This window comes from Phalacrocorax aristotelis, chromosome 4 (genome assembly GCF_949628215.1).
Source record: "Phalacrocorax aristotelis chromosome 4, bGulAri2.1, whole genome shotgun sequence".
In the NCBI taxonomy this organism is placed as follows: Eukaryota; Metazoa; Chordata; class Aves; order Suliformes; family Phalacrocoracidae; genus Phalacrocorax; species Phalacrocorax aristotelis.
Window position 1 is genome coordinate 36,047,854 of NC_134279.1, and position 23,297 is coordinate 36,071,150.

The following is a 23,297-nucleotide window of genomic DNA, read 5'->3' on the forward strand; positions in this document are numbered from 1 at the left end:
GCCAGAAAACTGATACTTAGCTGCTGCCGTTAAAGGAGCATCAGATGGAGTCTCCCAGAGTGACATGCTCTACCTAAATGACCACCAGTGAAATCTGTAGTTCCCTGCCTGCCATGTTTTTGAACCACAGACAAAAACCAAGTCAAAAAGCTTCTCTCTCTTCATGCAGCCTTCAGGCTCATTTTAGCTGAAGACATGTTTGCTTTCAAAGGGATGAAGTGATTCACCAACTGCACATTCTGCTTATAGAACAGCTTCCGCAGAAAGTCATATTTATGGTAGTTTCAAGTCCTGCTAATCTAGTGTTAAATTTTACAGAACAAAATTGCAGGTCGACTTTTTTCAGCTCATCAAGCTTCCTGGCATTCATTAATTTCCAAGTCCTCACCCTTTTCTTAGGTGTATGAATAAAAATTTGGAAGCCTCGTCTCAAAAAGAATGTGTCTTGTGCACAAAAAAAAAAATGCACCTTGGGTGGATACTTATATACATGATGTACCAGACTGACAGCTTTTCCAGCTTACTTGAGGAAAAAAAAACCCGAAAACAAACAAAACAAGGCACCCCACTGATGAAATCTTGACTTCAAAAATCAACGATAAAACTCCCATTGATTTCACCGTGACCAAATTTGCAGTTATGCTCCATGGACAGAAATACCCCTTTAATTTGCTCCCAGTAAGACATACCAAAATTAGTTTAACTCTAAGCCTTTTTCCACCCACACAGCTGCCATCCAGAACCTGTCCTAGACCTCATACTTCACTCCAGAGAAGTTTTGATGTTTTTTTTTTTAAACATGTTAGAGAAAAATTTATGAACAATCCTGCATTTGCTTTGCAGAACAATCTGCGTTCCTTCACGCAGATAGGAAGCTCTTCGTAAATAGCCATCAGTACCTCCTTCCTCCATTACAGCTGGTCTGCAAAACTGTTTCTCACTGTATTATGGGAAGCAGTCACCAATTTTAATCCTAAATTACTTTAACTTTCAATACGTATTTCATTATTTTTGGTTCTTACTACAAAACCCAAAATTGGAAAAAAGACATGAAATCATACTGTATTGAAGGTTTTATTGATGGCTAAATTGCTGTCACTTAAATCAGGCATAGCACTTTAATTCTTACATAACAGGACTAAAAAGAAATTGGCTATTAAAGATTTACTTCTGTAAGCCTTTAAGTTGCCAAAGACATACTGTTCTGCACCACCTTCACGCTGCCGGCAAATGACAGCATTCCAGCTGCGCAGCTTACACTGTATGCTTTAGTATACAGTAAAGAGTGATCTTAAAATTTATCACTTTTACCAGTTACACTTTTTTGAATTATGTTACAATCAAAAAACATTCTTACTTCTCTGCAATTATGTACAGTATAAAACAAAACCCAAGGTCTGTGGTAGAAATGTGTATGATTTGATCATATACAGGAGACAACATCAAATTTTATGAAATAAGTGGCAATAATTTTCTGAGGTTAGACTCCAGTTCAACATTAACTGACACTGCAGCGTGACACTTTCCAGAAGCACAGAAAATATATCCAATGGACCAGATCCTCCTCTTTTGCTCTATCTTATGACTTACGTGGACAAATCTAATGTCACAATGTCCTACACAATCAGATATGTGTATCACAACTCACTGTCTAGGCTTACTTTGCACTAGAGAAGCACTTAAATGAAATCTGATAACCTTGACATGTCGTAAATGATACTCAGAAGTATGTGTGATAATACATTTCTGTCAAGTGGGAAAAAAACCACCTGATGGCAAAGAAATTAACATGCAAATGAAGTGTTAAACATCACAATTAAAAAAAAAAAATCACACTTAGAACTGGGACAGCACATTATAGATCCAAAAAGGAGAAGTATTATTCCAAATAATAATGTGTAGGATTTAGCTTGCAAACAAAATCTTTACCCAGGACACAAGAATGCCCTGGCAACCACTGCCCCATGCTAGCAGATTGCTGCAGAAGTCCAGGGAAGAAACACAGGTTCTGCAGGAGACTTTCTAATCTCTCTTCAAAGCAATAAACAGTGGAATAAATGCGGTTTTTAAAGGAAAGCGCCAGTAGAGAGACGTGCTAGAACTGTGAGCCAAAGACTCTAACTTGTCCTTCCTGGTTCCAAATTATCAAAAGAAATAGATACTCAAAAAAAAAAAAAAACAACCAACCAAAACACCATCACCAAAACCCACCCCTTTTTCAATAAGTTATTCCTCTCCCCTCTGGTTTCCTACAGAGGATTTCACTGTGAGCAAGAAAATTCTGTGTAACACCAATGTTTCAACAATTTCTGGAATGAAGCGTTAGCAGCAGCATAAAACATGCATAAGCCACAACCTGTATTTTTCCCTGTTATGTTAGTTAACATGAAAACAGCTGTAGTAAAGATCTAGAAAAATTCAAATTATCATCCAAATAGATGATGTTTAATCCAACTTGTAAATGCCAAATACTCCCCTTCCTTTTTTGTGAAGATGCTTCAGACAATAGCTGTCAACCGAAACTCGGTTATTTATGCAGCGCAGACTGCCTTAAAACGATAGTCAAACATTTGGATTTTAAATGCAAGACCTCCTGTGCATCATAAAAGACAAAAATTCTCATAATATAAATGACACTTGGTTTTACTAGCTTTTTGTAAGTTACATTGCTAGTAACTGTCATTTCTCTAACATAAATCCCAGATTTGAAAGAAGTCAGACTGGCAGAGAGCAGAAGTAATTATTGTGACCTGCTTACCATCAATGCTGGGGCCACAGAACAATTCTCAGCACCTACCCAGCCTGACATTTGCCACTGCCGCTATTAATGCCACCAAAGTTGCCAACAACCGAATGGCTTGATGACTTAACAGTTTTCTCCCCCCACGAAGAGAGAGTGCTTTAGAGCAGCATAGACATCACAGATAAGCTGTAGCAACAAGGCTTACCTGTTTGCTGTTTGTTATGGGACTGTTTGTAAACACAGTGAAAAGACCTGTCCTTTCAGGGGTACAAATTATCTTTCAGTAATATTTTTAAATTTATTTTAAATTCCTTCATAAGATCATGGGGAGACAGGAACATGTAAAATGAAGGCCGAAATGGCTTAAGAGCTTTCCCTCTTAGAGCTCGGTTTAAAAAGTTCTCTGTACTCTAACATCATATACACTTCAGAAAACTGGAAAAAACAAAGAGGTGAGTTACAAGGAAAGTCAACTAGTCCTAACCCTGTAATGACTGAACAATATCATTTGCAGTGGTCCTTGCTATAAAGGCCCACTCCGAAACAAAATGAGTGAAGATGAGTAGTTGCATATGAAAGCTTTCCTATGGAAAGAAACACTTTGAGGATCCATTTCATTCAACAACACAGGACTGGCAATGCTCAGTGGCTTTGTTTATAAACCAAACTGCATTTTTATTATGTTGTCCTGCTTCTTTCTTGATTACTCTAATACTCTAATTTAGTATATATACTGTTCCATTACAGTATATACTTAGTATATGTACAGTAAACAATACTGGTCTAAAAATCTAAAAGCATCACAAGAGATTTCCAGTAGATGGCTCCTATGCATAAATTTGCGATTAATTTTTGGTGCCAAGCAAGGGTCTTTCAGAAAAGCTGACTCAAAATATTTTTAGACTTATACTCAATAGATTCATATAAAAAAGCAACCACCTGCACATCTATCCTTTTCATGAACTATACATGCTCCACAAAGAGAATGTTAACAGCTGCAACTGTTTTGCTGGGATCACACAAAAAAAGGACAAAAGAAAAAAGAAATCAAATTTATTATAAAACATGTTGAAATAGCAATGACTTAGCTGACTTCCTGCTCCTGTTCTAGGCAACACAAAATGTGACGGCATTTCTCAGGAAAGACAAAACAAAATTACAGCGTAAGTATGTTGCCACACTAAAATCGCTTTCTCTTGATAATTTCTGGTTTCCAGCTGACAGGATGAGTTTCTTCAGTCTAAAAAGAAAAAAGAAAAATCTCATAAGGATTATTTTAAACTTGAAATTCGCCTGCAATTAGGGTTTAGTTTAAAATATTACTCACATAGTATAGATACTCTATTTCATATGTAATATTATAATTACCTAATATGCTATGTAATTAATTAATTTACCCAAATGAAATTTTACACCATCCCACTGTCTGAAGTACGGGACAAGACTTGTTCTGTTTTGGGTTTGGTTTCTTTGTGTGTTTGTTTTGGTGGGTCGTCCCCCTCCCCCCAGCAAGGACAAAAATAGGTTGCCAATGGCATTTCAGAAACACTGTAGTAATCAACACACAGGAACAGGAAGGAATTCCAGAGCCAGTCCTTCCAGCAGTATCTACATCAGTACTGGCAGATGCCACAGAGTCAACAGTTTGCCCAATTGCAAAATGGATAAGCAGTCATTACTTTATATCTAAGAGTTGCTCCAAGTCTAATTAATGCAAAATTTCCAAGGCTTAATAAAAACCCTTACATTCTTTATATTGAAGACCTACTCCAACAAACTATACAATCATCTATTGTCCTCACCATTAGGAACTGGATTCAGATTTGAGAATAACAGTTTGAAAATAAGCTATTTACTCTGAATTCTAAAAACTGTCAAGGCAAATGACTAATCAAATCATATATATACAGAAGTAAAATAAATCTTTAAAATGTAATCTTTTTGCTAATTATTATGTTTCAATGAATACAACCAGTCTCCTACTGGCCTCATAACGCAATGTACATTACTGTACTAAGATTTCTCCAAACTGTATCACAAAGGACTTTTGCAGAAGAGTTGACAGACCTGACGCTTATTTGTTCTACAGCAGTTAATAAGAAATTAGGAGTGCAGAAACTGGCTGCTGTCCTCTTGGTACGTACACATTGCTTTCAAACAAAATGGATTACACAAGTCTGTGTACAACCCTTATTGATAACATTTGTTTGAAATTTTTTTATTTCGTGCAAATCCATTAAGAAGACACTTTGACATACCGCAGTATCATCTTCTTTGTATACTTTTATGGTTTTATCAGCTTCAGCAGTTAGCAATCTGCTTTCTGACTGGTCAAAAACACAAGCAAATATTCCTGATTCACTGTCCAAAGAGCCTGGCTGTACAGCTGCGTGTACTCTCTGAAAATTGTACCCAGTTCTCCAGTCCCAAAGATGCATAGTACCATTATCAGCTAAAAACAAACAAAAAAAAACATACATACTTGGTATTTTAACCAGTTAATTATTATCAGTTTTTTAAGAATACAGTGTCATGGACAGCTAATTAATTCATCAGTAATACATCAGCTATAACATTCATGCAGAATAGCTCAGTACACCCTAAAAGGTTTCCCATTTTCTACTTGTTTCCTTTTCAGTTAAGAAAGGCTGATTGTGTTTAAGACGGCTGATGGAAGCTTCCTCAGAGTCTCGTCCAGTTTTGCATCACATAACCCAGAGAGATAATACACTACATCACAAGGGAACTGCAGCAAGTTGCTTGAGAAGCACAGTAAGGGCTGGCATTCTGAATATCAAGCTCCCTGTACAGTAGCTCCACTGAAGTTGAACAAAGAGGCATCACCATGTCAAACAGATTACAGACATGAAGGAGTCTGTAATGGAACATAGGCTTAATGTTTGCAGAGGTTCTATTTCAAACACAGTTTAAAACACTGCAGTATTACTGCTACTGGCATCAGCTACAGGGTATTCACAGCAATCTGTACTCTGTATTCAGAAGGATGCTCTCAAAGCAATTTTTCACAGTTACAAAAAAAGCCCAAAACAAAACAAAAACCACAACCCCTCCCAGCGCATTATCTAGCCAAACAGATCTATTAAAAGTTTCTCCACAGCTGCCAGCTAGACAAGAAATCCACATGTTTCTAGAATAAAACACTAAGGTAACCTCAACTTATTTTAACTCAGCATCAACCTCTCTGAAGTTGCTGTAGATAGCATGAGGATGTAAAAGGGGGGTTATCAATATTCAAATTTTCATTCTTAGAAAAGTCACAAATAATATTACAGTGATAGGCTTTTTTTATGTGGAGAAGGAACAAGTTTTCCTAAAGCCTCAACTACTACTAGCAAAGTCCTACAAAGACCTTCTAGGAGTGTCTTCAAACCAATAAAGAACGAAGTATAAGCCCAGTCCAGTCTTTTGTCAAGTTCTTGCTCTCACTATGAATGTACTAGTTGTCAAATAGCACTTCATCTAAATTGTAAAATCAAGGGCTCCCTTTACTTGAAACATAGCTAATTATATTGTCAGCTTACCCTGCTTATCTTCCAGCTCCTGCTTATTTCCATCTTACTCCACACCCCTAGCCTATAGGACATATTATATCAAATGGGACCAAGAGCACATGGGACCAAATGCATTTCAGTGTTCCAAAGTGTAACATAACTGATACTTTTTTTTTTTTAATACTCCGGCTACACACAGAGATATGTTTTTCATAAGTTTCTGCTTCTGCAAACTCATGGAACCCATCTTAAACTATCTTATCCCATGTGATGCTGTGAATTAAGTCCCATCCTTGTTTACAGCTACACAAAAGATTAGACAAGCAAACCAACAGGTGGAAACTCAGGCTCTGCAAGTTACATGGAGCAACACAGTCTAGCCTCTTATTTCACTTTCCTCTGACTGCTAGAGCTCTCCCAGGACAATCTCATGATGAAGCCACAAACTAATATATTCAGAAATGCCACCTGCAATATAAGATAAAATTCTTACATGAAATTATTCACAATCGGATACAGTAAGCATTCAGGATTCTCCTCCCACCCCCACAATACAGATACACGAATACAAACTCGTAACTCCAAGACTTTGGTGGGTCACAGACTACTAACAATACTCTAACGTATCAGATGATTATGAAATTCTTGAAGCTTTTGAGTGTAAGAATTAAAGTCTATGTGTCACAATAGACAAAATCCTCCCACAGGCACTGGAGCCAAGTGGCCAGTTTCTTAATTGCCGAATGCTTGAACATATAATATTGGTGAGTAAGCACCGCTTTGATTCACAGAGTCAAATAAAATTTGGAGATTAGCTATCAATCTTGTAAACGACACAAATACAACATCAGCAAGTGCGTGCAAGAAACTTTGAGACAACATTGCTGCATTTGTGGTGCATTAAAAAAAACACTGGGAAACAGTTCACATTTAAACGGTACAGCAAGCTTTAACAAGATGTTTCTATATCCTCTGTTGATTCTCACTGCATCAACATGTTACCAACAGAGAGCAGCCAAAGAACCAGAGAACCAGATGTCTCCCAGGCAGCTTCTAATTTCCACACCACTCCCAAGAGGACACAAATGATTGAGACTCAGGAGACCGTAGAGGATGGACTCTGGAGCCTTGCAGCAGCAGCCAACTGAGAAGAGGAAACCTATTCCCTGCTGCAGATTAAAAGTCCTCTCAAGTACATCTTTGTGCATGCAGCTCAGTAACATCCAAGAGAATAAAAGTGGCCCTACTCACTATAAAATGAAGTTGCAGCTGTAGCAGGCTTATAGGCCCAGATAAAGGAGAGCTCAGCGAGCGTCTTTTCCTAAGGACCTCCAGCCATATATACATGGGGGAATGGAGAGGGAAAAATGAACATGTATTTCTTGTTTTTACCTCCAGAGACCAGAACACCATCAGAATTTACGGCCAGTGTGTTGATAATAGCATTGTGACCAGAGAGGTTCTGAATGAAGTTTCCATCCGGGAATTTCCACTGTTTAATATTATCTGGAGAACCAGATGCAAATGTGTAACTGGAAGAAAATAAGCACAGTATATTAAAGTTCAAAACAAAGCCATAGGGGTAGTGAAAGCCCTTCATTGACTACTGTTAAATGCTAGTCGCAAAGTTACTTAACACTAAAACTGCTCTTCTGACATTTTTATTCCACATAAAATGAAGCAATTTTATGAAACCATGAATTACCTATATCTACTGTTTCCTTTCCTTTTCACAGACTACCTAAACTTTATAAATCCTATGCCGTATAGAACATGAATATGGAAACAAACACAAAAAATGCATACTCAGTTCTTGTCAGTTCTTATTCTGGCAAATTTTCATGTATAAGGGCATCATTAGCAAAGGTATCAGGGGAAAAAAGAAAACCCCAAACAGAACAAAACACCCAGTATGGGCTAGTCTTCCAAAACTATATAACCAAGAACAAAACACTGCAAAAAAGTGAACTATGAAAAACAATTTGTTTACTGAGTTACCCTAAAATAATCAATTCCTTCATTAACATGTGCAAGCAGTCACAAGGTTATTTGGGTAGCACACACAAAAGCCTGTAGGAATATTTTCAGTTGCCAAAGCATCTAAGCAATTTGCTGTCGATTTAACAGATCCTTCAATAACAAAATAGATTAGGGAAAAATACTAGAATATTAAAAAAACAGAAATACTGAATTATAAAAATGCTACGCTGACATTTGGTACTGCTTGATAAAAACACTCCAAGGTTATTTTCAAAGAGGTATGATCATTGAATCTGAAACTACAGGGTTTCTTTTTGCAGAATATAAGTAAAACTAGGGTTTTTTTCCTCTGCTACAGCTAACAGGCATAGCATGAAGCTCTACTAATTTCTCAGACACATCGATTGTACCAGAAGTGATTCATATCAAAGATTCTGAATTTCTGCACTGACAGAATTTTGTTTTAAAATATTGAAGGTGGAGAAGTACTGCAGTCTGTGAATTCCTTTTCTCCATTAACGCGCACTTATCCAAACAGGCAACTACTGAAGCATCGAAATATAGTATCTGAATTCAGAGCACTGCCAACAACACCCACCTTCATAGATTAAATACTCAAGAAGTTTCTTTAAGGCCAGTTAGAATGAAGTGTCTTGTGCAGTGAAGCGCATAATAAAAAACCCCACTGTAGCAATCACTATCTCCTTTAGCATTATTCACACGTGTACCCTTTAACAAAACTACTTCACTTTCTGCTAACTATCATTCAGTTATATATTTATTATTAACCTTGCAAAGTCCAGAGTCACTAATTTCTCAAGGACTGCATCAAAGGCACATATATAAGTTCTGTGGGGTATAAGATATTCTCAGGATTACTAATGTTCACCAGTGCCCAATTTGGTAGCACAGTGTAATGAAGATATTTGAGAATTGATAGGTACATTTTTACAGCATTCTAAGCTCATTACCTTTTCACATTACTATGCCCTACTGTGCTAAATCATCACTCACATTGGTGTTCTGTCACCACCCAATGTTATCAACTGGGAAAGCGTAAAACAATGACGAAAACTTACTGTCTTGGATGCAGCACTACTGCTCTTACAGATTTCTTGTGATTTGTTAAAGTAACACGAGTTTTTCCTGCCACTAAATCCCAGAGCCGTATGGTAGTATCATGACTGCCTACAATGAAAAGAAAAAAAAACAAAAATAGTCGAAACTACCATATTGATTCTATCATCATTATTATTTTGATAAGGCAGCCAAAACTTTATATGTGAAAGAGACAAAAATATTATGCCTGTTACGAAAATATGACACTAATTCCCCCTCGGACGAGAAAGATGCTGGGTTGTAATAGTCTTTTTACTTGAAATTCAAGAACAACTAAGTAGTTACACAGGAAAGCTAAACTTTTACATAATGGGAAAGGAGAACAGCATAATATTTAACCATGTTACTGGACACTTCTTAACTGAATTGGGGAAAATTGTGAAATATCACAGAAAATGCAGGTCTCAATACATATCACAACAAACAACGTAAACACCAGAAACAAAGGAAGTGCAGAAAAACTTTGAAATGATGCATAGCTATATTTGCTTAAACATACCATTAGTAGTATGAAATAACCATGGAATGGCCCGTTTTCAACAGAAAACTAGTAAGAAGAGTTGAGTAAATTAACATGAACCTCACATAATTACCGAACAATACATTCATGATCAGGCTTTTCAGTCACGTTTCTTGTGAAACCATACCCACTATACCTGTAATAATTTGTGGTTCTGCAGCTTGGCACTTCACTGTCGCTACCGCATTTGTGTGTCCCGATAGTGTGTGCACACTGGCTTTCGTCCTCACATCCCAAATCTATGAATTCACAGTGAATAACTCACAGAGGTCAGTAAGAGGTGCATATTCAATGTATTTTAGGTGATTACATGAATTCCTTACCATAGTTCTACAGATTAAACAATGGTATTTAGGTTGTATTTTTCATCCAACAACTCATCACACAACTGCCTCAGCTGACAAATTTCAAGGGGAGCAGGGAGCCTGCCACTGAATTTCTAGACATGCAGATAACAAGGTCACCATTAAAACCATACCATCTTCTAAGTACTAAGTGATCCTATATATACTATGTAGTCTACCTACTAAATTAAGAACTAAAACTTTCTCCTGAAGTGACACTGCATTTGTGTGTATTCAGGCTTCAGTTTTATTGACTATGGAAGACAAAGTTAACCTAAATCATCTTAGCATTTTCATCTTGATTTATGTTAACTTTTGGTAAGTATTCACTTTTACAAATGGAAGATGTTGAAACACACTGATGTATTAAAATGTTAAAACGAAACAGTGCTATACTTACTCGTGCTGTTGAATCTCTGCTACATGTTACCAGTACATCTATTGTTGGATGCAAGTCTAAACCATAGACAGCGCTTAGGTGACCGTGGTAATGTCTGATAACCTAGATGAGTAAAAAAACCACCATACACACACTTTAACTGGATATTTGAAAGAATATTCTAGATGCTTTGATTTGTATATTTGCCACCACCAACTAATTCCAGTTAAAGAAACTACAGCTTACCTTATTGTATTCAAGATCCCAGCATTTCACTTGTTTGTCTTCTCCACAAGAAAAGAGGTAGGGACTTCTGGCACTTACTATCACCCCTCGTACAGTACTGATGTGTCCCGTCAAAGACAATTTCAATTTGCCGCTAGCAAGGTCCCAAATCTGCATCAAAATAGGTATTCTGAGGTAGACAGATAAAAGCTACATGGTGATAGTCTGGGTAAACAGCCTAGACGTACTTGATCCTGGTGCATTTTAACTTCGAAATGACAACAACAAATATCTGCTCTCTGGCTATTACCATGTAATAAATGAAATCAAGAAGTAATACTTCACAAATTCTTTATGACTAGATAATAAAAGAAAAAATGTTCTGCAGTTCATTATTCTGCAAGCAGTAATCAAGAAATTTTTCTGTTCTCTTATTTTAAGAAATCTTCAGCCCTTGGAAACAAACACTCCCAACTCTGTCAGTGATTTCTTCCAACCTCTTACCTTAATTGTTCTGTCAGCAGAGCCAGTAACAAACCACTGATTTCCTGGTTCTACTGCAATACATCTCACCCACCCCAGGTGACCACTGATAACCTTTAGAAAAAACAAAAATTTTTCTAAATCAGAAGTAAACAACACACATACATCTATCGATATAGTTTTCATTCTCCAAACTGGAATTTGTTAGTGTTCACCAACAAATGCATGCTCCTCAAAAAGGTGAAATGTGGCATTAGTCCTGAAGAAAGCTTGATTTCTATACTTCAGTTAAACAAAAAGACTACTAGAAATTCATGTCATACACTAGACTTGGGGAACTTGCTCTACAGAAAGACCCTGCTCCTATAAGCAACTTTCTCAAATCCTTAATGAGTCTGTAACACTGGCTAAACACTTGAGGCTTTGTAGAGAAAGACACTATTTAAGCACAAGTTCCTTATGCTGCTGTATAGTGCTTATACAATAATAGTTAAAGAACAGTTATATAAAATCTTGACTATTAAATTACATTGCCATATAACAGCTACCTCTTAAAGCATGCCACCACCTCCTTTTCCTTCATGTTGGAGACCTTCGGGTAACAAAATCAGTACTGGAGGTGGATCTCACCAGAAAAGAAAAGCTCTACGGATACATGGCTTGCTTACAGCAATCTCTCTGTTTCTCTGATTTCTCCAAAGTCAGACAGCTAAAATCAAAACCCATAGCTGTTTCCACTGGATGTCAAACTTCATGTACTGTCACACAGCTCATTTAAAAAAAAAAAATTTAAAACACGCCAAAAGTTCTTAAGCAGAAATAAGGCAGAAATACTTTGAAAAGCTGAGGTGGATTCTTCTGACTAGATGAGATCACAGAGCTGTCTAGATTTCTTCATAGTCTAGGAACAGAGGCATTTCCAGGTCAGATATCTAAGAAACAAATTCTCTGACCTATTTTAAGTCCCTAACTTTCACAAATTACTTTAAACTCAGCTTCAGAAGACCAGTTAAAATGTAGATCTTACGCCATAGATTAAGATGAAACCCACATTTGGTGGTCCAGCTATGCTTCTACTTCTGAGTTGCTTGAACAAGCTTTTGACCTGTTAAACAAGGATTTTGACAGCAAACCTGCACTAAAACTACTGACGTGTGGAATCAGTACAGTGACTTGAACTGTATTTATGTTCTCTGAAAAGAAAGTGCCACAAGTAGTCATTTTTCATTTGTTTATCTTAAATCTTTCGTGGGTTTATTTTGGTGCCCTTTTTTTCAAACATTTGCCTTAATTTTTGTATAGAGCACATTCTAATCTGCTGTATTTAGAAAAACTGGTTGACACGCTGGAGGGAAGGGATGCCATCCAGAGGGACCTGGGCAGGCTTGAGAGGTGAGTCCATGAGAACTTCACGAGGTACAACATGGCCAAGTGCAGGGTCCTGCACCTGGGTCGGGGCAACCCCCAGGATCAATACAGGCGGGGGGATGAAGGGATGGAGATCAGCCCTGTGGAGAAGGACTTGGGGGTGTTGGCTGATGAGAAGCTCAACATGACCTGGCAATGTGCGCTTGCAGCCCAGAAAGCCAACTGTACCCTGGGCTGCATCAAAGTGTGACGAGCAGGGTGAGGGAGGTGATTCCCCAACTCTACTCCACTCTTGTAAGACCCCACCTGGAGCACTGTGTCCAGCTCTGGGGCCCCCAGCATAAGGACGACATGGACCTGTTGGAGCAAGTCCAGAGGAGAGCCACAAAAATGATCCAAGGACTGGAGCACCTCTCCTATGAGGACAGGCTGAGAGAGTTTGGGTTGTTCAGCCTGGAGAAGAGACGGCTCCGGGGAGACCTTATGGCAACCTTCCAGTACCTGAACAGGGCCTACAAGAAAGCTATAGAGGGACATTTTACACAGGCATGTAGTGGTAGGACAAGGGGTAACGGCTTTAAACTGAAAGAGGATAGATTTAGATTAGATATAAAGAAGAAATTCTTCACTATGAGGGTGGTGAGACACAGGAACAGGTTGCCCAGAGAAGTTGCAGATGTCCCATCCCTAGAAGAGTTCAAGGCCAGGCTGGAGCTTTGAGCAACCTGATCTAGTGCAAGGTGTCCCTGCTCATGGCAGGGGGGTTGGAACTAGATGATCTTTAAGGTCCCTTCCAACCCAAACCGTTCCATGATTCTACAATATATTGCTTTGAGCTCAAGTTTTTTCAAAAAACTACTTTTTAAGATAAGCCTTAAGATTTATGAGTAATACAGCATTCACGACTCTTCTGAAGATTTAAATGCCTACATATGGTGCTATATTTAGATAAACAGTGCTAAAACAATACAATTATACTAGAGAATGAGATTTTTTAAATATCAGGGAAGCCCAACATTCCTAAAATAATATTCACCCTCAGACAAAATATGAAATTGCTTAAATTTCATAGTAAGAATCAGCCCCTTAGAGAAATCAAAAAAAGAAGATATGTACACATTCAAACAGATGCACCTGAGAAGTCAGAGGTCTGAACCAATACACATGCTTAGAGATTTCCCCTTCAACTCAGCTCCCCCACCATGCTCATCACCAAAATGTTTAAAGATGAGATGAGATTTTTGGGAAACGGCTATTATTACTCCCTAAGAAAATTAAAAGGCAAATTAGATCAAGTCAAGAACAAGACTAGAAGTCAGGCAATCGAAACTGCAGAGGTAATTTGTGATTGAAGCATTCAGCTTTTTTCCCCCCACTCATTTTCACAGCAATTAAAAGCAGTCAGCTAACTCAGACACTGACTCCTTGAAGTGTTTTTGGAGACAATTTTTTTATGTTAGCATTGCTAGAGTATTTGTTTAACCTGCCATTAATTTCAAATTTTGCACTTTTTCTTTGAGTTCCTCTACCAAAGAATCTGACTAGAAAAGAAAAAACCAAATTCTTTAATGAATTTATCATACTACAGCTAAACCTATATAAACAATTTACTAAATAGAATGAAGAATGTTTGTAATCCAATCTCTTTGTTATTTAAGGAGTGTACATATACAACTCACTTTTCATTTTATTTCATTTTTGTGAATGAGGAGCAAAAATCATGCTTTGAGGCCTCTATAGAACATAAAATATTCATTTACTTTCATAGGCATGTTCATGTCATACATTCGTAACTTACTCTGTACAGTTTCCAAGGTGGATGCCACTGAGGTTTGGGCATGGTGGGAGCCTTCTTTGCCATTAGTGCAGAATTTTTGTTTCCACCAGCTTCCACCATAGCCTGTAAGTTAAAAGGAAGATTACTTTTATGCTTTATAACTTACCTCTTTGCCTAAAACACTAGGTATTTTTTACATTACGTGTGACAAACTCACCACGGACATCCCAGGAGGCTGTGAACGCTCAGATATTCCAGCATGCCTGTAAATATCACCAACGCCAGCAGCTGTCCGATTTGCATCCAGCCTAGGTTGAATGAAAATGGTTGATGGTTTGGAATAATCTTTGTCTTTCACTGGGTAAGTGATAAGGTATGACAGGGCTGCACCCAGTCGAGTATGGTACACCTCTAAGGATGGAGACTCCACAACCTCTCTGGGCAACCTGTTCCAGTGCCTGACCACCCCAGGGTAAAAGTGTGTGAGGGATTTTAGATGACGGTCCATGTAGGGCCACGACGGAAGAATTACAAGCTGAACACAGCTTTGAGAATGTGACCTTAAAGAAGGGAACTGGGAGGATTGTTATTAACAATATGTTGTTGCAATCCAGGAGCGCTGTTAGCTGTCAGAGCATGGACTTGGCAGGCCTTGTTGCATGTGCTGACCACGTGTACGGCAACACCTAGTCAGTACTTTTGCACTGAATCTGCTGAGGGTATAAAAAGGGGTGGCTCAAAGCAGAGAGAGAGAGAGGACACAGAGCACACCCTACGAACAACAGGGGACTCCCTGAAGGTGCCACACCTATCTCCCTTCTCTGTGATGACCCCGCTAATGGTCACCGTCCTGCTCAGTGGTGTCTCAGGCATAGTCGGGTTAGACTCTCACAAAGTGAAAACAATATGCTAGTAACTGCTTATGCAAGGCTGTAATAGAGCAATAAATACTGTTGTGCTTTTCCAATATCATGTGTTGGGTGAACTGTGTTTAGGAATCCTGTCAACCTGCTACAAAAAGACACCCACAAACAAAACCCCACTTTTTCCTCTTGTATCTAGACAGAATTTCCCTTGTTCCAACTTCCACCCATTGTCTCTTGTGACATCCAAGAAAAAGTGTACAGAAAAATGATGCCTGGCCACACTAAAAGTAGTTTCTTTAACTATTTTATAAGTTAGAATATTCAAAATACTCAAAGTAGCTCTTATCCTGACTTCTGTATTTTGCCCTGAAATTTCCATAGATTACAAAAAGCATAAATAAAGTAACGCAGCAGTACCTGGACTGAGAAGCAGGAAGCGCTACGGCTAAGGACTGTGCTGCAGATTCACTAGGCATCCTCTGGACCTTAGTATCTGCTGTCAGAGCCACACCTTGAAAAAAAGTAACACAGCAAAAGCAGAGACGACTATTAAAAAGAAAATCCAGAAAAGTATATCACATAAGCACATATATACACATACACCTGCAAAGGAGGGCTTGTCAGACACCTGTAATAGTAAATCCCATCATTCAATGACACTGTTTTCACATGCGAGCCAAATCTACTGAACTTTTTATTTTGGCCCAAATCCTTTCCACCTTGATTCTACTATATATGTAGGTACACAATTTCTAGAGCAGAAAACTATTATTCTGTCATTGGAAACAAAAAAAGCCTAACTGGGAACAGCATTCATCTTTTTATCCAGCTTCAACTGCTATGGAAGTTACAAAAATAAACATGATCTTGAGAAGTATTTGCTAACTTAGGTTCTTCAGTGCAGTTTATTGTGTCATCTGTATGTGGTGGTTGGCATCATGCAGTGGTGGCAGAACTACAAAAGTTGTAGCCTTACTGCAGTGAGAATTTCAGAATTACAACTTAATTTATAACCTCATCCTAACAACAGCAGGTTGCTTCTTTAAAAAAATTAAAACTCTTTGCAAAGTGTAGCTTTGGTGCAGACTAGCAAATTTACTCCTCTGCCATTTCTCTATTCTTTTCCCAGCCAAAGTTCTGGTAGTTGACAACAAAGACAATATTTGGGTGAGATGCCCAGTTTAAAACCACACAACAGGAATCTATTAAAAGAACCATGAACTTCATGAAATCTCCATGAACAAGAGTTGTCCCCACAGTTAAGTCAACTATGCACTTTTTTTAAACAGCTGAGGGTCCATTGAACACTCACATTTTTTAACTTACAAATCAAGCCACAACACATTTCCCACCATACTTGTAATAAACTTAAGTACTAACAGTAAAAGACCAACAGCTAAAACTGAACTGCTGCAAGGAGAGAGGACTGATCAATAACAGTAACAATTAGCAATGGCCAATGTAACAACGCAGAAACATACCCTTCCAAGCACAGCCAAAACCAAATGACACTAAAATTATTAGACCCTAATGTCTCCTTCTCAGAGCAAGGTGGCAATACCTACACCTTTCTGCTCTGGTGACGAAAATCAGGATACATTCCCTCTTTTCATTCAACTTCTGTCTAGCTGGAACCCCCACTCCTTGTTCACAACAAAATTCTAAGAGCAGCTCTGCCTGGGGGCACCAGAGATCTGTGGGTCTTGGCAAGCTCTCCAAGAGAAAGGGGACCGCAATCCAGAGAGGGGATTCCTAGAACATTTTTGTGATGTTACCACAGGAGGTGAAATCTCAAAAATGAATGACCAACTCACATCAAGCTCACGTCCGCTGAAGTTTAGTGAGAAGACGCTGCATCTGTACCTAAATCCTCCTCCTACCCCAGAACATTTGTCAGCCACAAAACTCTGCATTGATACTATGAGAGACTTCAATGGCATTTTCCACTACTGTCAGCCACAGATTCACAGCAAGAGGAAGCCTGCTCCTGCTAGGACAGAGGATGCCTAGTTCTTACAGGAAGGCAAAAATCCCAGGCAAGCACTCACAAAATTGTACTTACCAGGACCAGGTGGGTATGGATGTGTACCAGTTATCAAATACTCAAGTTCTTGTCCTAAAGAGCAAGAAAATGTCTTATTAATGATGACATTTTATACTGCACTGCAAATGATGGACTCACCCAGGAAACACAGGAAAACAGAGCAGGTCATACATAGAAGCAATTGCTGGTTTCTGCTGCTAAGGTACTCACTTAGACATTTCTCACCTTCATTAATTTCATTTGTTCTGGTTAACTCATTTTTCCAGAGCTCACGAGTAAAATAACATTTTCAAAATGGTGATGCCACTTGTTATTAAGAGGGACTCTCTCTCAAGCGAAAAATCTTAATACTGCCAACGATGCCTTTGAAGTAGATACCATGGAAAAGGATTCAAGTACACAAATAGCACGGGTGCCCGAAACCTAAGCTAGTCAAGACAACTGATTGTATGTGGTAACAGAAAAAGAGAAAGGCTCTTCTTAAAAAATTTTGCATTATCTCTCAACAACTTTCACTGTCAAGAATAGTTTCAAATAAAGTACCTTGGAAAAAAAATCTTAGCTAAAATAAGGTGGCATTTGGCATTCTTTAGAAGATAAGTTTCTGTATGGGATCTACCTAATACAGACACATTTTACATATAACCAAACAGAGGATGGAAAAACCCAGACTTAATGAGTTTTCTGGTTTAATAGTTGCACAGCTAAAGAAAGTCCAAAAAAATTATATGAAACAAAATTAAAAATAAACAAAATAACCACACAAAACAAAAAAGCACATCCTTGACCATCATGAATTTCTAAAAAGAATAAATACACTACTGATCTCTTTCTAACATCTAAGTACAGCACACACTAATGCTGCCATAAAAATTGCTCGTTTTACTAATGAATTTAAAAAATTCACAGCATCCTATTACTCCTTTGTTTCAAAAAAACTTCTCCCTTGTTCTGAATCACCTCCTGTGGACCCTAGCAAGAAAAATACCAAACAATGAAAAAATGGTATTTTGATTTCCATCTTTATCTCTGATGAATTAACATTGGACAGCATTCTTCAGATTTTACATCAGTGAGACTGTCACAGAAGACAGGACAAATATACCACTAAGACCAAACTAACCTTGATTTCCAGAATACTGTTTGTGTCCATAAGGATCCCCGGTGTTTGGGCCTCCTTTCTCTCTCAAGTTTTCTTTAAGAGTAGGCATGTGTAACACCGAGCCGTACTCTGTCCGCAGCTTGACTGCCATCTTTACTTTGTGACTGTTGGAAAAGTAAACCATAATACTGATGAAACCCCAATTTCTGAATTAAGTTTTGAAATATTTTAGAGGTTTTACACAACTTACTTCACAGCTCTAATGGTTTTTTTTCTTCCCTCAAGACTGCACTGTTAACTCTACAGAAACATCTGAACTTCTGACTCAGATGGAACTTTCATTAACATAATTCAAAACTTTGAGGCATACTGGTAACCCACTGATTGCAGTACTTACCTTTCTTCATCTAGTGGGATAGGCTTGGCATTATCAGCTACAAACATATCATGGGTTCTCTTCAAAGATCTAAACACAAGTGTGTGCACAGAGTGCTTTTGGACTTCCTAAAATAAAGAAAAGAGTATTTAAATACATTTGGACATAACTAAATGAAAAATTGAAAGTGGAAACATAAATTGAACTGAATAGCAATTTCAGGCTTCAGTACTGTTAGATGATACAGCACTATTTTGTTCACAGAAAGCACCGCTCTTCTTGGAAACAAAAAAATTAAGTTTCTCTTAACTGTTTTAATTCAGTGTTTACTCAAAATAACATTCCCTTTCTTAGAAACTGCCAAGCCTTTGAAAAGCAAGCCAAAAACTTTGATCAAACTTTCTACACTGGCATCTACGTGACAGATCCATGAGCGTGCAAAATTTTTCCCTCATGCCTTCCAGTTCTGTTTTTATAGGTAGGCAATAAAGCAACCGATTCCGAAAACATTCCTATAAATTTCATTTCACCACCACCAAAAAAAGAACAGGAGCAATCATCAGTTTCTGTGCACAGTGTCACTTCATGTAAGCACAGCACAGTTTAACGAAATAAAACTTGGGATCAAACCTGACCAAACTGGTTTCCTTTCATAATTTTTATTTGTTACTAAAATCAAAACATACTTAAAATCTCATTCAGGAACTAACAAGCAGCATTAAAAAGCTACCAACTTAGATGGAATATTTGTTTATCAACAGCATAATTAAGGGTTTTTACTAACATTTTCTTCCCAATGGACCAAAAAACCAAAAATCATTAGAAATCTCAGCCTGCTTGCTTAGGTACAACACCAAGCTCTCTGCATAACTGTATTTGTTCTGTATGTCATAAAATGACAACAAGCTGGAAGCTATATCAATAACTTTCAGCACTTGATACCACTCAGCTGCCCAGTCTCCAAGATTCATTACAGATGCTTTTCCTGTTAAGACCTTTGTAGGTTCTATTTTCCTGCCCTGGAAGCTGTCCACTCACTGACCCATTTTGTGATGGCTGTTACCCCCCTAACTCGGTAGCACCTACACAAAGTTTTTTTTGCTCTGACTCAGTGAGCTCCTACAACCTCCAGATATTAAGTGGTAAAAATAAAAAAACAAAACCCACCAACCAGCATTTGGAATTGGGTCAGAAATTTTATACAACTGGAGAAAGAAATAAGAATTACAGTAGCTAATTACTATTTAGCAGCAGCAGTTGAAACCACCACACTAGTAGATAAGACCATGCCTCCCCGACAAGGAAGAAGCATCTACAAATATTTTTTGACAGAGGCACCACTGTGTAAGAAACAGGCGTTACAGGGGGCAGCAGCCTTTGTATCTTCTTCCACGCTGACAGCAACACTTGCCTTTCGAAGCGCACGACATTCACCCCACAGTAACTACCCCACGGCCTATAAAAACAGTGGCCCTCTCCCCAGCTCTGCTTCCGAGCCCTCGCAAAAAAGCTACCGTTTTCCTGACTAGCTGATAAAGCCAACAGGCCACCAGGGGCTGGGCATCACCGCACCGCCTCCCCAGCCCCCAGCCCCGATTCCGTCCCCGCCGTTAAGCCTGGCACAGCAAAACGGCCGCTCGCTCCTGCCCCGGACCACCGAGCGCAGGGCCCCGCACCCCCGCCCCCGCAGGCAGAGGCCCTCACACCGGCCAGGAAACACTCCCGTCGCCTCCCGTCCCCAGAGCGGCGCCTCCGCACCAGGGCTGGTGTGAGGCGGGGGGTGTGCGCGCATCGCCCCGTGGCCCGGTACAGCTTCCCGGCCCCGCCACGGGCCCGGCCCAACCCGCCCCGCTGCCCCGGCACCGCTCCCTTGTCTCGCCCGGGGAGCCTCAACGGCGAGGCAGGGAAGAGGTGAGTGGCCCAGCGGCGTGGCGGGACGCGGCGGGCACCCCAGCCCCTCGCCTCACCTCCGCCATGGCGCCGGCGAGCTCCCGCCGCTGCGGCTCCCGGCGAACCGATATGGAGGCGCTTCCGCCGCCCGTCCCGCTCCGCACCGGAAGCGCCGCACCGCGAGCGTCCGCCAGGGGCGGGATCGGCAAACGGAGGCGGGGCGGGGAAGGGGGCGGGGCAGGGGGCGGGGCCGAGAGCGGCGGGGGCGGGGCTTACCGGGGGCCGGGGGTTCTAGCCCCGCGGGTGCCGGCGGGGCGTGAGGTCCGGGCGGGGGGCGGTGCCCACGCGGGACACTGGGGGCGTCCCCCGCGACGTCGAAACAGCAGTAGCGGGTACCGGCCAGAAGAGCGCAATATTCCGCTTTCTGAAAGGCACCTGGCGCTTCACTAGGCCTGCCCCGGAGCGATGAGGGAGTAGCTGACGCCCACGCAATGGTTCCCCAGGCTGAGGGCTTGAATGTGCTCTGGTCAGCCTGATTTTGCAGAAATCCTTGGCCTTTGCAGTTGTTTTGGGTCGTGCAGCTACAGCTTTTAAGTGTTGTTTTCTTCGTGAGTCCTCAAGGATAAAGCCTGTCCGGGGAACCACACACAGTTAGAGGGATGTGGAAAATAGGACTGAAATGCAACCTCTAAACAAGAGAAAACAGTGCGGTACGGGATGTTAACCGTTATACCTGATAACTGTCCTTCGGAAAATGCATCTTTAGGTCCACAGGACCTCCTTTCAATGAAGACTGGTGTTGTGCACGAATGAGCCGGCAACCCCTATATCTCACGGCAAAGCACGTGCTGTGAAAGGGCGGGGGGCTGTAGTTCTTTTCAAAATGTATCCTGATAGTCCAGCAGATTTTTCACTTGCCTTCATAAACAGAATAACCAAATGCATATGTGCAAATTGCAAATAGGCACCTCCTTTCTTCGCTTATGCTCATCTGCTCTTAAATTTAGGAAGTCTTGTCCTCACCAGCTAGAGATGGGATTTGGCAAGTGTATCTTTTGCAGCCACACCGTCATGTTGCTCTTGTTTACCCCTACACCAGCCACTTACTACATCTGTCTCCATGCCTGAGCTGTGAACAGTTTGCAGACTGATTTGGGCTAAAAATAGTCGAGTGCAACACCTGTTTGTTCACACCTATCCTCTTCATTGGCCACAGGATGGCACCAGCCTGGGTTTATTTCTGGCACGTGAATTGCCTGCTTGACATAATGACCATCTCTTCTCTTTTCCAGAGCTGGTGGATTGTTTCTGGTGGCTGCACTTGTGGTTTATATTTAGTCATTCGAGATACAGGGATAGCTAGAAATGTGCTCCAAGTGGCTATGATCCCCAGTGCCTGGTCTGGGGTTGAGATGTCCATTACGTTGTACCGCCAACAGCAGAGGAGTGTTGCCAGCTTGGTTTCAAGCCAAACTAGCCAGGTTTCATGTTTAACATGAGGACCTATTTCAGTAGTCCCACTGGTGACGCTGGGGATCCCCACTGGGTTTCAGAGCTTCCAGTAAAGGTCAGCGTGGCACCTCGAGGAGGGGGAGCAACGTCTGTCCTTGCTTAAAGTGCAACCTAGAGTGCAAATTCCATGGGGCAGTGTGTCCAAATGGGGCAAGTCTGTTGTGTCCTCCTGGGGTGGTGAGGTTAGACTGGAGGTACACAAAGTTTAAAAGGAGGTATTGGGGGCAAGGGATTTCAAACAGGTTGTTGGGGTTTTTTTTTAAGTTTACACACAGGGTAATGTGTGCCTGGTGACTGTTGGTTGACTGACTAGTGGATTTGATGTGTGGAAATGGTTTAAGGGCTAATCTCTGGCAACATATAAAGTATCATGATACAGTTGTTCCCTTTCTATTGTCTGTTGAAAGAAATCAGGCCTATTTTTACTGCCTTTTTAAAGGAAAGCAAATTTGAAATAGAGATGCTTATAGCAGTCCCAGAAAAAAACTCTCCATTTATATTTTGTAAGAAAGCTTCACTTATATGTGCTGTTTATTACAATCATTATTAGTGTTCACCCTGGCCCTGTAGTTGTTCTCATTTTTTTACAAGTAAATAGTCCCCTCAGCAATTTATCATCCTAGCTTATTTCCTGGTGTCCTTGTAATGCTTTAGAAGATCAGAGGACAAATTAATCTCTGTAATTATTTCTTTTTTTCTAGAAGATTTAGTCTAAGGTGAAATTTAGTCCCAGAACTTCAATAAATCATGTCAGCAATATTAATGCACTTTTAAAATTATTTTGTTAAATGCAGCAACTTGATGTCTTCTTGCATGTCAGCTACATTCACAATTATGGAAACAACAAACTATGTAATTTTTTATAAATTACTATTTAGAAGAAAGTGACTAGTAGATTGCATGCGCTTTTAGTGCTGTTTTAAGGCCAAAGTGAACAGCTCCACTCATTAATATTCAAGAACTTACTTGCTCCCAGAACAAGATAGCATTAATTCTCATTTATGAGAAACCTTTGAAGTAATATTTGTTACCAGTAAAAGCAAGAAATTAGGATGTT

The 23,297-nt window shown here is 39.9% G+C and overlaps 1 protein-coding gene across 1 annotated transcript; it reads right to left on the reverse strand.

The window, feature by feature from the left end:
• Nucleotides 1–1,058: 1,058 nt before the first annotated feature.
• On the reverse strand, nucleotides 1,059–20,928 carry PLRG1 (pleiotropic regulator 1). Its single transcript, XM_075090982.1, has 15 exons — nucleotides 20,806–20,928; nucleotides 18,860–18,966; nucleotides 18,484–18,626; nucleotides 17,379–17,432; nucleotides 15,734–15,827; nucleotides 14,668–14,758; nucleotides 14,472–14,573; nucleotides 11,327–11,419; nucleotides 10,844–10,993; nucleotides 10,619–10,720; nucleotides 10,011–10,113; nucleotides 9,315–9,423; nucleotides 7,648–7,787; nucleotides 5,002–5,195; nucleotides 1,059–3,983 (listed from the first exon to the last, which is right to left on the reverse strand). The coding sequence occupies exons 1-15, from the start codon at nucleotides 20,812–20,814 to the stop codon at nucleotides 3,924–3,926; spliced, it is 1,551 nt and encodes a 516-aa protein (XP_074947083.1). The 5' UTR covers nucleotides 20,815–20,928; the 3' UTR covers nucleotides 1,059–3,923.
• Between the last annotated feature and the right edge of the window lie 2,369 nt (nucleotides 20,929–23,297).

Excerpts from the sequence above, each read along its gene's own strand:
- PLRG1 (XM_075090982.1), bottom strand. Across the intron at positions 14,759-15,733 it reads CTTCCTGCTTCTCAGTCCAG|GCTGGATGCAAATCGGACAG; the intron begins GTACTGCTGCGT and ends CATTCAACCTAG. Across the intron at positions 9,424-10,010 it reads AGAACCACAAATTATTACAG|GCAGTCATGATACTACCATA; the intron begins GTATAGTGGGTA and ends TTTTCATTGTAG.